This window comes from Mercenaria mercenaria, chromosome 6 (assembly GCF_021730395.1).
Source record: "Mercenaria mercenaria strain notata chromosome 6, MADL_Memer_1, whole genome shotgun sequence".
NCBI lineage: Eukaryota > Metazoa > Mollusca > Bivalvia > Venerida > Veneridae > Mercenaria > Mercenaria mercenaria.
This window is the reverse complement of record NC_069366.1, coordinates 71,475,772-71,489,737: the sequence shown is the minus strand read 5'-3', so window position 1 is coordinate 71,489,737 and position 13,966 is coordinate 71,475,772. Positions and strand designations below refer to the sequence as shown.

The 13,966-nt window shown below is 34.4% G+C and overlaps 1 protein-coding gene across 8 annotated transcripts in view; it reads left to right on the top strand.

The window, feature by feature from the left end:
* Nucleotides 1–10,472, top strand: part of LOC123548643 (endothelin-converting enzyme 1-like) — a 73,215-nt gene extending 62,743 nt beyond the window's left edge. For all 8 annotated transcript variants that reach the window (XM_053546282.1, XM_053546285.1, XM_053546287.1 and 5 more), the window contains exons 16-19: nt 349–473; nt 1,531–1,698; nt 3,073–3,149; nt 5,823–10,472. In XM_053546282.1, the coding sequence (XP_053402257.1) occupies nt 349–473; nt 1,531–1,698; nt 3,073–3,149; nt 5,823–5,922 (470 nt within the window). In that variant the 3' untranslated portion in view covers nt 5,923–10,472. The remainder of the gene's footprint in view (nt 1–348; nt 474–1,530; nt 1,699–3,072; nt 3,150–5,822) is intronic.
* The last annotated feature ends 3,494 nt before the right edge of the window (nt 10,473–13,966 follow it).

The following is a 13,966-nucleotide window of genomic DNA, read 5'->3' as shown; positions in this document are numbered from 1 at the left end:
GTAGTGAATTTTAGGTTGCTGGCTTGGAATCACTTTCCCTGACTGCCCTTTTTAATTCAGCACGTAAGGAAGCCTTCCAACTGGCTTGTCAAGATTGTTGGTGCCTGAAATAGTACCTGAATGGGGCACCTGGAGTCTACTTCTCTGAATATTTGGAAAGTCTGCATATAATCTAAATTGTGCTGTGTTATTCAAACCCCCACACAAGATTTTAATCAATGAAAAACTGTATTTACAAACTTAAATACAATGTCTTTTTTGTTAATTCTGAAAAAAATTCTTTAGGTGTTTAATTACTGAAAAACTGAAGGATTTTAGTTTTAATTACTAATTTTCTTCCATTTATAGGAAAAGACTTTGACAAGGAAGGCAATATGAGGAACTGGTGGACAAAATCTTCAACAGAAAACTTCAAGAAACTTACAAAATGTTTTGAAGATTTCTACCATGAATACACAGTCAATGGGACTCATGTGAGTACCCTCCAAATCCAGACATCCTCGAGGCCAAAGGAAAAATTCAGTTTGAAAGCTTTTTTGTCTAGAGGGGATTTTTTTATAAAGAAAGTCTACTCTTGACCAAGACAGTTGTCTAGTTAGCTGTTGTCGTGAAATAGATCTGTCATTTACATATACTATTTAAACTCATTTGATTAATGGAGAGAGTAAGAAAGAAATATATTTTCCAAAGTGTTGTTATAAAAGCCCTTACTAAATACTTAGTCATATTTATCAGAAAGGATCCTTAACTCTTATCATGCTGGACACGAATGATTCTGCCTTTGCGACCAGTGAAGATCAAGATCGGCTCGCACATCCTTGCAGTCTGATCATGATCTGCACTGGTCTCCATTCAGTCAGTATCTTTTTGGTAATCACCCCATTTAGCAGTTAATGGTACAGTCCAAATTGAAAGATGGACAAGTTTATTATAGAAATTTAGCAGGGTTAATTGCTGCCACTTAATAGACTGAAATTTATTCAAGTTATTACCATGAAGAGGTAGCCCGCCCGCTTAGCTCAGTAGGTAAGAGCGTTGGTCTACGGATCGCGGGGTCGTGAGTTCGATCCTCGGGCGGGGCGTATGTTCTCCGTGACTATTTGATAAACGACATTGTGTCTGAAATCATTAGTCCTCCACCTCTGGTTCAGTGGGGAAGTTGGCAGTTTCTTGGGAGAACAAGGTTTGTACTGGTACAGAACCAGGAACCTGGTTAGTTACTGCCGCGTTACATGACTGAAATACTGTTGAAAAACGGCGTTAAACCCAAAACAAACAAACAAACAAAACCATGAAGAGGTTAAAAATTTGTTCCAAAGTTATAAATCAGTGATTTGAGAATGCAGTCTTGTCATTGGTCAGTTTCAAAAATGTACTTAGAACCAACCTATCAGATGCTTGAATTTTGATGCTAGTTGGAAAAAAATTGGATTCTAGTTGGAAAAGAAACTTTACTTTTGTTGCAAATATTTGCTATCCCTCATTGTTAACAAAAGTTATTATAACATTAACTGTAAATGCTTTTTATAGCTCAATGGTAAAACAACACTAGGAGAAAATATTGCTGACAATGGAGGGATGAAAACAGCTTACTTGGCATACAAGTCTTGGTTGAAGAAATCTGGGGGCAAAGATATAGTTAGCTTGCCAGGGATGAAGTACAACTCGGACCAACTGTTTTTCATTGGAATGGCCCAGGTAAGAAGACATATACTTTGTGTCATTTATAAAGATAGGTTCTATATTCTTTCCACACCTGTAATGTAATAAAATGTAGTCACAAACCGCCTCGATAGCCAAGTGGTAGAGTGTCCGCTTAGAGTGCAGGAGATCGTGGGTTCAATCCCCGGCCGTGTCATACCAAAGATGTGAAAAATGGTACCAGTAGCTCCCTTGCTTGGCGTTCAGCATTAAAGGGAAGAAATGGCCTCTTCTCTCATACCCTCATGGCGATGAATTCCATCAGGAATGAGGTGTCGAGAGTGATAAATATAAGTTGTAGAACTTCCTTCACAATCAGCCTAAAATAAATTATGTATAAACTAAAATGTAGACACAGCTGACGGCCCTTTCACACTTACATAGAATTAACATCTATTATACAAACATGATTTTGAATATATGACAGAAATTTCAGTAGAGGTCTAGATCTCAAATTCCAAAACATCTGAGACATTAGGCATATCCTTACACTTGTAGACAACATCAGAAAAGGCTTTAAGTATAATATGAACAGGTTCGAAAAATCTCTGTATACGCTTGTTCAGTTATACCCTGTGGAATTTGTGTTTTTTGTCCACATGCAAATAATTTTTCTTATGTGAAAAGGTATGTCTGCTCAATGGTAGATATTTTAGAAAGGGTTAAAAATTGACTCTTCATTAGCAAAAAAAAAAACAAGAAAAGAAAGAAAACAAGTAGTCCAATTCGCATTTTAGACAGGGTGACCCCAGCATGTGAACCCTGGCTGAAGACCACTAAAAATGTGACTCATTTCAAGTTTAGCCTGTGAACTTACAGTTTCACTACTTGCAGGAAAAATTGAATCTTATCTAACATCATTTTCTGTACTGTTAGAAAACATATTTGCCTTGCAAGAATATATAAAAATGTGCCTAGTGTCCTATGGATAAATTTGGTATAAAATTATGTAAGATTTGGAGTTAGTATTATTTCATTTAACTTAAATGTGATAATTACAACATGTATGTGGTAATATTTTATGCAATGGTTTACATATCTTAATTTGCAGTAACTTAGTTGTGTTGATATTTCCAAAATGGTGTTGACATATGTTAAGTTGATATTACTTAATTTAATATTACTGAATTCAGATATGTTGTTCACATATCTAAATTTGATATTCCTAAGTGTGGTAACATTTCGGCTATGTTAATTGCTTATATGCTGTTATTACTAGGAAATTATGAAATTATTTAAAATATGATGTCCTCATACTTTAATAAGAGATTACAACTTCTGCTAATATTTCACAAAGTCAAAGTCAAAATATTTCACAAAAGATGTTCACATACCTTAATTAGCTATAACTTCACAGTGATGATATTTCAGATATGGTGTTCACACTACACCCCAGAGTACCAGCAGAAAGCCATTTTGGTAGATGAGCATTCCATAGCTAAATATAGGTAATATTTTTTACAAAAGTGTACCTAAAAGAAAGCATGGCTCAGTAGTTTGTCAGTGTAGAGAGAGTTTATCTTCTGTACTCATAAGGGAAACTTTCCAGTTTAACCTTTAGCCTGCTAGCATCAAATAATTTTGCCTTTGCGACCAGTGCAGACCAAGATCAGCCTGCACATCTGTGCAGTCTGATCATAGTCTGCACTGTTCGCTATTCAGTCAATAAATTTTTAATGAACACACGATCAAATGATGGACCAGTCCATTTTAGAAATTTAGCAGGGTGAAGGTTAAAGATATTATATTTATAATTCAGTTAAAGATTCCACGTGCTAAGCACAGTTTGTAAAAATACATTGTAGCTCTGATAGCAAGGTGATGATCAAAATACTAGAGTTATCCAGGGTCTGTATCAATCTGAGCATAGAAAATATAAGGAATCTTTCAGGGAGCACATGAATTGCTCAAGACAGAACGCTCAAACCATTGATGCTTGAACAAGCTATGTTAGGCTGATTAATGAAATGCAGTGTATCTAAAATGTATGCTGAAATAGTTTTTATCCCCCCATTGAAGGCAGAGATATGTTCTTTTGGCATTGTCCATCCAAATGTTCATCCTTCTGTCCATCCGAAATTGAAAATGCTTAAGATATAATTTATAGCAAAAGAGTGCTTTAACACTGTTTATGCACGATGGGTGGTTATACGTCAGGCATAATAATTTCACGAGGGTGCAGTCCAAGTGAAATTATTTGAACGACGTATCACCACCCAAGAGTATAAATAGTGTTAAAACACGCTTGTGCTATAAATTATTTCGATTCTAATATGCCGTAATCTAAAACAGTAGATAGAATATACAAACGCTCTTTTTTGGTTGCAACAAAAACGTTGACGTCACCGCACGTTAATGTGACATCATTCTAGCATAGCATGTTTTAACAGAGGCAAGCATATTAGAATTGTATATCTAAGTGTTAGAATCACTAAAACTGACATAATTATCAAATGGCACATGACCTTTGCTGACGCTTAGTATTATCCCCCTAGACCAAGAAAAATTAAGACTTATTCCTGTTTAAAAAAAAATGAAAATGCATATAACTCAAAAGGTTTTTTAATAAGAATCACCAAACCACATATAATGATTAATTTGTACACGTGTAATATTATTGGCCTTTACCCAGTAAAAAAAGTTTTCCCCCTTGATTTAGTAAAGAATAGTGAATTATGTCTCCCACCACACAGTGGTGTGGGAGACATACTGATTTACTCCTGTCTGTGTGTCTATCTGTCTGTGTCTGTGTCTGTTTGTCACAAAGCTTGTCTGCATTCTTAAGTCGAACATTTCTCATCCGATCTTCACCAAACTAAAATGTGTTTGACCATAAGACCTTGGCCAAGTTGATAACTAGCCAAATCCGCCCAGGCACTTTTGAATTATGGCCCTTGAATTACTGATTGGATCCATTCGTCTAGACAAACTAGACATTTTTGATAGGAACCATTTGTCTGAACAATCCAGACAAACAAGGCAGTTGTGGGAGACATGCGCTTTTCTCTAAAGCATCTCTAGTTTTTTTACTAGTAAGCTATAAATGGATCTTAATGAAAGTTTGCACAAATATTGATCACTATAGTGCAGTGATGCATGTGCAATTTCATCATGATCTCTTCATTAACCAGAGTTATTTCCTGTAATTGTTTTACAATAAATAAAACACACATAACACGGATCTTCTTGAAATTTAAGACAAATGTAGATTACAACAGGGCTTGATACCTATGTATCTTTCATCAGAATCTCTTCAATAACTGCAGAATTATAGCCCTTTAATTGTTTTGATATTCATAAATTACAAGAAAACAAAATAATCCATTGATGGATCTTCATGAAACTTATAGATCTCTGTAGAGCAGAGTTTTTTCCCCTTGATTTTGTAAAAATTAGGAATCAGCAAATCGTTGCAAGGCCCTTTTGTGCATAAACTGATGTATGTCTTGAAATGAAATAATTTTTCAAAATACATTGTACTCCCCTCATTCACAAAACAACTTACCTGGTGAGGGATATAAATTCACTAAATTTGCTTGTTAAAAGTGATATTAAAAACAAGAAAGAAACAAAACAAAAAATAATTAGTCATAATATTATCAAGAAAATAATTTTAAAGATATCCAATGGCCACCTTTCACTAAAATATTTTATCTTTAGATATATGAAATACTTATCCAATATATATAACTTTTATTGAATAAAGCATATACATGTATTATACAAGCTGCACTGTGTGAAAGTTTCCTCTGCCTCAGTAGTTCAGAGATAGATTTCTTGACTTTAGTGCTGGTGGTTGGGGTTGGCTTCTTGGAAGCATCAAAGCAAAAAAAACGTACTTATTGCGCCCTTGCATATTGCTCAGCATTAAAAGGGAAACTGGCTGTTTTTTTTCTCATACACTCGAGGTGATGTATTCTGTCAGGAACAAGATGTGGAGATAGGTTTATAGAAGTTGTATAACTTAGTTCCACAATCATTCAAAAATGTATAATTATGTATATGTATAAACTAAATTCTCCTGTTTATTTATATTTGTATTTATTTCTGCTTCACAACATATTTTCATCTGTTTGTTATAAACTAGCAGATACACATACATGTTGTTAATCTATTTTCAGGGTTCTAGGATCCATGTCTAATTCTAAATATTTTGCCAAGGCATTTAATTGTCCAAAGAATTCTCCAATGAATCCAGAAGAGAAATGCACAGTTTGGTAACCATGGCAGCTAACTCACCTGTGATACTCAGCAATTTAATATTTGATGATAAGCAAGTGACCTCCTGATTGGCTGATATGCAAAAGTCAGTCTGATTGACTGATGTGATGAATTTTTGTGAAATTGACACATGTTTATTTTTATAGAATTGTTTGTTTATGTTAAAAATGTCTTGATGTTAATTTTTCAAATGTTACATTCTGTCTTACAGAAAACAATAAGTTTGCTTGCTTGTATGGAACTTATTGTACCCCCCAACAACAAAGTTGTAAGGGGGGGTATACTGGTTTCAGGTTGTCTGTCTGTCTGTCCATCTGTCTGTCTGTCCGTAGACACAATCTTGTGCGCACCATCTCTCCTCATCCCCTTGACACAATTTAATGAAACTTCACAATAGTGATCAATAACAACAGTAGTTGTGCATGGGGCATGTTAGGTTCTTTCAACGACAAAAATTGCAGAGTTATGGGACTTTGTTTCTTGTTAACATACTATGTATATACAGTCTGCATATACAGTCTTGTGTGTGCCTAATCTTCCGAATCCTTGCACACAATTTAATGAAACTTCACACAAGTGATCATACCAACCCTAGTTGTGCATGGTGCGTGTTACGTTCTTTTAGATAAATATTCTGCATAGTTATGGGACTTTGTTCTTTGTTACTAAACTCTATACATACAGTCTATATACATACAGTCAGCATAATTATGCAATCTTGTGTGCGTCAAATTGCAATGTACTGTGTCAGTGCATGCGGGGGGTACATTCATCACCTTAAGTGATAGCTCTAGTTATCACACAAGGGCCCAATATTCATAAACATTTCTTAGTCATCAATTTTTTATGTCCAGGCTGTAATTGCCCAATTTGCACAAGCTGTAATGAAACTTGGGATGAGTATTTTTTCAACAGATAGCTCAACAAACGTTCAGCCATTCTTACAAAATTTATGCAAGTTAATGGCAAATTTAGTATTTTGGTGTTGAATCAGAACTCAGAAATTGGAGGAATATGGGCCCAGGTAAATGTCAATTAATAGCAGCTTGTGTAGAATTTATAAAATGTGAGCTCAATACCCAAAAGGGACCTGGTTTCAGAAATATAAGACTGCTTATCGAGATCAATACTACGATGCCAATTTGTCTTTTTCGAAAATGAACTATGAGTCAATTAGATGTGGACATTTCGAGACCGGTCTTTAGGTTTGGTGGGAGTTTTGAATACTTCCATATATCTGTTCGGTTGTACCTGATCACAGTTCTGAAATTGATACAGCTGCATACTGTGACAGGTCTTGTAAACTGGTGCCATGACTTCACCTTTCATCTTCAGCTGTATTTTTGGAAATCTGTACTCATTTTCATCATTGTTTGTTCCATAACAACTTCACAGAAGTGCTTTAATTGGTTTCAATATTGAGAGAATGTGCAATTTTACTATGCAACACTAAAACAATATATATGTATGTATAATCTCAAAGCAAAGGAAATCCATACCATGTGATTTTTACTTAATAGTTAGCAGTTTATTTTATAGAATTACATAAAATGCACAGAAGAATCTCAGAAGTTGTTTCTTATTAACAAAAGGGTGTCTCTGTGTATGGTCATTGTTGAAATAGTTTTTTTTCTTTTTTGTTTTTTGTATATTTATAGCACTGTGCAAGTTTCTAAGTGTGAATGGATGTAGATATTACCATAGTTCACTGATGTCCTTTATCAAGTTAAGTTTTTAGAACATTTCATCTCGTGTTGGCAAGAATAAAATCTGAAAAAAAATTAAGTGATTTTTTTTGCGTTTGCGACCAGTGCAGACAAAGACTAGCCTCAGGTTGATCATGGTCTAGCTGTTTGCTATTCAATTAGTAAGTTTTCAGTGAACACTGCTTTAGATGAATGGTACTGCCCAAACTGAATGAAAGACCAATTCATTTTAGAAATTTAGCAGGGTAAGGTTAGGTTTCGGATTTCAAATGGTGATCATCCAGGATATGGGTCCTGATGCTGCCTATGCACATATAATGAAAAAAGAAAAAATAGAAATAAATAAATGTAATTGTAATTCACACAGCTATATCATAGACTAGGAAATGTGTTTTTCTGTGTTGTATCTTTTGTGTTTACATGTTGAATTTATAAAACATTCCACTTGATCAAGGTTGTGAAGATGTTATATTTATTATTTTTATATTTAAAGAGAACTACATTTTGGTACTATTTTATTTTTCTGTGGGAAAGTACTGAAAGTAGGGAAAATGAGAGGAATGGATGTGAATTTATTACAAATTAATGCTGGTTGATTGATAAAATGCTAGTATTTGATGATATACAGTAAAGTACTCTTTGAACGTCGTTTGGATAAAATACAAGTTAACCGTCAGCCTGCTGGCGGCAAGTGATTCTGCCTTTGCGACCAGTGCTGACCAAGATCAGCCTGCACCTCCATGCAGGCTGATCATGGTCTGCACTGTTCGCTATTCAGTCAGTAAATTTTCACTGAACACCCCTTCAAATGATAAATGGTACTGCCCAAATTGAATGATAGACCAGTCCATTTTAGAAATTTAGCAGGGTAAAGGTTAACTAGGTATGATAATTCTCTCTGTCTTTGAGAAAAAAAAAGAAAAGACTTAGTTGATTTGTTACAGATGGTGGTCTCAATACCAGTTGTATATCTTGTATGTTATTTTTTTTCTGAAGCAATATAGACGTTTTGTGGAAATTCTTAACACTTACATGACTGTGAAATAATTTGTTTCAAAATGAAAGATTTTTATAAAAGGAAAACACTGTAGAATCCTGAAATAGTTGTCAAGTGGTTAAATTTTTAGTAACGATTTTCAACAAATGCTGTTTTATTCTGGTCTCATATGCTTGAAAACTAGTTTATTTTATCTGATATGAATATAAATGTGGAGTGTACTGGAGGAGTGAGTAATTTTTTAGGTATACATTGTATTGTATCTGTTCAGCTTTAGCAAATCTCTAATTAGTGCATCCCTAATTAACCATACAGGTTGATATTCACATGTATGTTTGTATTGAAAAAAAAAGTTACCAATCTACAAAATATTTTCTTTTAAGGTAAAATTTGATATGTGCACTCGCTAACATTAAGTGTAATGTGTATATTTACACAAAGATGATAAATATTTGTTTTGTAATGATGATAGGCTTGTTCTAGATAAACTGCAAAACCCAGTTGATATTACATCTTAATTCTGTTTGATTTTTCTCTTGGTTTTACTTGCTCTTTAAAAGCTCGGCTTTTGAAATCCATTCAAATATGCTCAAGATATCGGGAATAAAAAAAAATTCAGATATGCTCAATATATTATATGGAAATAGAAACTGTTTCAAGAGTAATAAAGTTAAAGTAGCAGAATTGTTATTATTATTTTTAGAATAGCTGCATGCATGAAAATCTAGTAGTTGAACAATTTGATGTTGTATTTTATTTAAACTAGAGTTTAATTTATTTCCCTATATATTTGTCATCGTTGACAAAATGCTTAAGGGCTCTTGAACTGCAAGCATCATGTTTTAGGCAGTTTATTTATAACAGCAAGATGTCAAGGTTAAAGACACAGTTTGTTCAGCTTTGTATATTGTTTTATAACTGTGAATATTGAGATTTCATTATATAATTTTATGAATTCAAGCATTGCCAGATTAAAGTATCAAATCAAAGTACCTCTGGGGCTGAGTGGTCAAGGTCACTGGCTTAACACCTGTGTGGGTCTGATCCAAGCTAGTGAAATTGTTTAGCTGTCTTACAAAAGGTCGATGGTTCTACCCAGTTGTCCCCCTTGCCTGAAATAATACACGGAAAGGGGTCTTTGTCCATCATTAAAATCTTGGTTGTTGTCCATTGGGACTTAAAGCTGCAGGCCTCCAGATTTATGTCAAATTTTCGAAATTTAGAAAATACTTTCATTATTTTCTAACTGCAATAAAAAGAAAATATAAAGTGACTGGGTGTATTTGCAATAAAAATAAAATATTAAGTGATTAGGAGCACTTTAGGAAATTTTCATCTATAAAAAACACACTTTCAGTCAATAAAATACTTTAAAAAAAACTCGCACAAGCGTTAGTCACGCTGCTAAGTAATGTATTTTGAATGGCATGCATTAAAATATCTACATAAACAATGCTGGTTTAATATTTTCGATATCTGACTTCAATTGCTCAAAACCAAAACAAAACCTGCAAATAAATCGGAGTGTGTAACCAAAACCAATATACACAGTTCGATCATTCATAAACGTGTGTTTTACAAATACTTTTTTTGGCTGATGAACGCTGTTAATATTGATTTTTTTTTGTACATTTATTCGAACATACAGGTACAAGCGGCAACTTCATTTAAAAGATGGTTATTAAGGAAGTAACTTTGATTGGCCTAAAATGATTATTTTCAGCCGTAATAATAAGCAATGTAATTTATACATTTTCAGTGAACTAATGTTACCGTTATTTTATTCTCTTGTTAATATTCAAACATTTTGATTTGTTAAATGCATGAAATAAAGTATTTAAATTTTTCATGTTGTTACATTTTATCATTGATGACTAATCTTAATCGTTGTTGAAAACTTAGCTAACTTGATCATTCCCCTTATCTTTATGGCGGAATAAACAGGGTAGATGTATGATTGATCTAAACCAAAGTTTTTCTTTCAACTCGGCCAAAACCTGCGGAGAACAGGTTTGTACTGGTACAGAACCCAGGAACACTGGTTAGGTTAACTGCCCGCCGTTACATGACTGAAATACTGTTGAAAAACGGCGTTAAACCCAAAACAAACAAACAAACAAACAAAACCTGTCAAGTTTTGACTATAAATACGGTATTCACTATTAATGTCGGTTTAACAGACAAGTTGCGAGTTAGGTCCTTGAACGAAGGCAGACGGAATTTTAATGAGTTTCTGAAGCGAGCAGTTTAAACTTACCGCCGTTTATTCACAGGAGTATGAAATTCTATCAGTAAGACCATAGAAGTCTATCTTTACACAAAATACCCCCTATATATTTTATATATATATATATAGGGGGTATTTTTTGTAAAGATATCTATGGTCTTACTGATAGAATTTCAGACTCATGTGTTTATTTTATATATATATAGGGGGTATTTTTTGTAAAGATAGACTTCTATGGTCTTACTGATAGAATTTCAGACTCCTGTGGTTTATTGTATACCAGTTGACAGACATCACTGCTCTTACAGTGTTCACCCTGTTGTGGATTCGTATCCTACCAGGTGCACAGTCATCTTACGACCTCGGCTTAACTGTGCATATAAAAAATCCCCAGACACCTATATTTTAGTATTTATTTGAAATTCAATCGATTTTTAAATCACTTGAGATAGCGGGGTTATTTAACATTATTTAACATTATAGGAGAGCTGTATATTATCTCGTCGCGGGACTTGCGCGAAGCTCTCAGCTTATCATGATTATAAAGTTAGATAGGTCTTAGATGATTAGGAATTTTGTCACGTTTGACCCTATTTACCCTGTCAGGGACAGCGATATTTCGCGGTGTTACAAAGAGGCCCAGCTGCTGGTTTATTTACTCTGCCGGTGATATACAGATGGTTATCAGACCGCCCTATTTCCTTGGTAGGCAAAAAAAAAAACAAGTCTATTAGTACAATGGTCTTTTATTTTCCTGTGTGGCTTCGCTGCTTTTTGTTCCTTCGTTATTAATACAAAATATAATATTCATCGGAAAAAATATCACTGAAAATGTGGGTTTTGTCTTTCCACCGATTTGCCAAGACTCAAAAGCTCGCTTTTTGCATGTGGTATTCAGGTTGGGCTGCATTCATACTCACATTATATTGACAATTTACCGTAAATTAAGTTGATTTGTTTCCCTTGAAATTTAGTACAACTTGTCAGTATACTCGAACACAACAATGGAATGGGATGGACTTAGGCGGGTTGGGTATCGTTCTGTAGGTCTTGACACTTCCTCCCCCCGCCCCCCAACTTTAGCATAAAAGTCATAAAGCAACGTTGTATGAGACTATTGTCGAATTCATCCATTAATATACAAAGTATTGTAGTTCCATGAACAGGGAATCGAAAAAGAGATCAATGCGTTGGGTTCGAGTTCATACTAGTATATTTTTGTGTATTTAAAGCCGCAGATTTGTCAAGGACATACAATGGGGAAAAAACCACAGCTTATCCGCCATTTATTTTGCATATATCTGAGGGTTTTCTTTTTTAATTTAGTATACTCGGTATGTGTCTTGTTGCTAATATTGTAAAACTTTAACAAAATTAGATCGTGCCATCATACAAATTTACTCATTTTATGACCAACCTATTTATGGAAATTAACAAAAATACACTAAAATGTGAAGCATTTACATGAGACAGAAAATGACAACTAAAACAAAGTGGTTTGCTGCGTTGCCAAAAAAGATATTCAGTGTGTGATATTGAACCAGCTCCTAGTAGAATCAAAGCCTTGAAATGTCTGACGGTTGCGGGTTTTTGGTAATTTATTTTATGTTTAAATGCCAGTCTATGAATATTCATGAATGAGAAACAAATACAAATTTAATGTGCCTCATATCTAAGATGAACTCTGTCTGACCTAGCTTGTGATGTAACCATGGGCTGGAATACCTTATCATTGATAGATCTTATATAATCTAAATGGTCAGTGTGAGTGGATACCTACAGGCTGAATAAGAACTGCTTGTTCGTTGATAATTCATCCGCATTGTTCATGAATGGGACTATTTTGTGTAGCACATGAACATCCTTTGGATGTGATTCGGAATAAAATAAAGATGCTATATGATTGTCAGAAATACACTTGTAACTTTGGTAGCAGGATAAACCCGCAATCAAAAATCAGAATATACATCTCTGGACTCTGATAATTGGAATTACAGTACAACTTTTTATGACGGTGTGTGTTTTGGAGACTTTTACAAACGGGGTGACTTAAATTACATCTTTGTGTTATTCAACATTTTTGAAATTTTGATACGTTAATAATATGCCTGTTTAAATGTAAGTTTGTTTTTTTTTTCAAAAAGAAGTAGTTCTAGTAATTTGTAGGAAGCCTCCGTGGCCGATGTCTGACTGAATCACTTGCCCCTCACCGCTGTGGATTTGAAACCTCTCTTGATGTAAGAGGAAGCCACTCCGTTTACTGGCGGAAGGCAGTAATCTTGCTCGAACATTAAAAGCTGGAAAGTCGCCATATGACATATCATTGTACCGGTCTGATGTTAAACCCAACTCTTTTTTTATATAAGATCCTTGCAAGATACTAAATGATGAGTCAGCTGTTTTGTTCTGTATATATACTGATAACGTTGTAATTTTAGCGCTTTCATGTCTTAATCAGCCGAAAACGCCGTGACTATTCTTTATGATACGTGAGATAGCTACCACAAGGCTAGCTTTTTGCAAAACCGCCAGCGGCCCATTTGATACGAGACTGAAAGATCTGCGAAGTACATAATACTGGTATATCATCGAGCAGTTACATAAAATAGAAACAATTTCATTATGTTATACTAACTGGCTATATATGGTTTTCATATCATTGAAACGCCCTAAAGTACTAAACAGATTTAGTTGTTTCTGTGAAATAAACAGTGAACTGAATTAGTATGAAACAGAAAATGTTTTTCTGTATTTATAATGAAATCATGTAGAAATTGGAGAGATTTACGGAAACAAATTGGACGCTTTCAGTTACTTTAGAATTTCGTATTATTGTTAAAATGTACACTGAAATTCATGATGTCTTCATCAGAAATCAATTAGTCAAGTCGGCAAACTGTAAAACAATTATAAACAAGTGAACGACGAAGGATTCGAAAGTCCCAAAGATGAAATTTCTTTCGGCAGCTCGTCTCTGCTTGCCAAACCAATCGCAATTAAATTATGCTCGCACAGAAAGCAATGTAAAACTGCCTCAACAGGATTCTATGGCTTCGGTCGTTTTCGATTTTTTAATTCAAGACGGGCCAGAATAAACGCAATGCACGTGTAGAG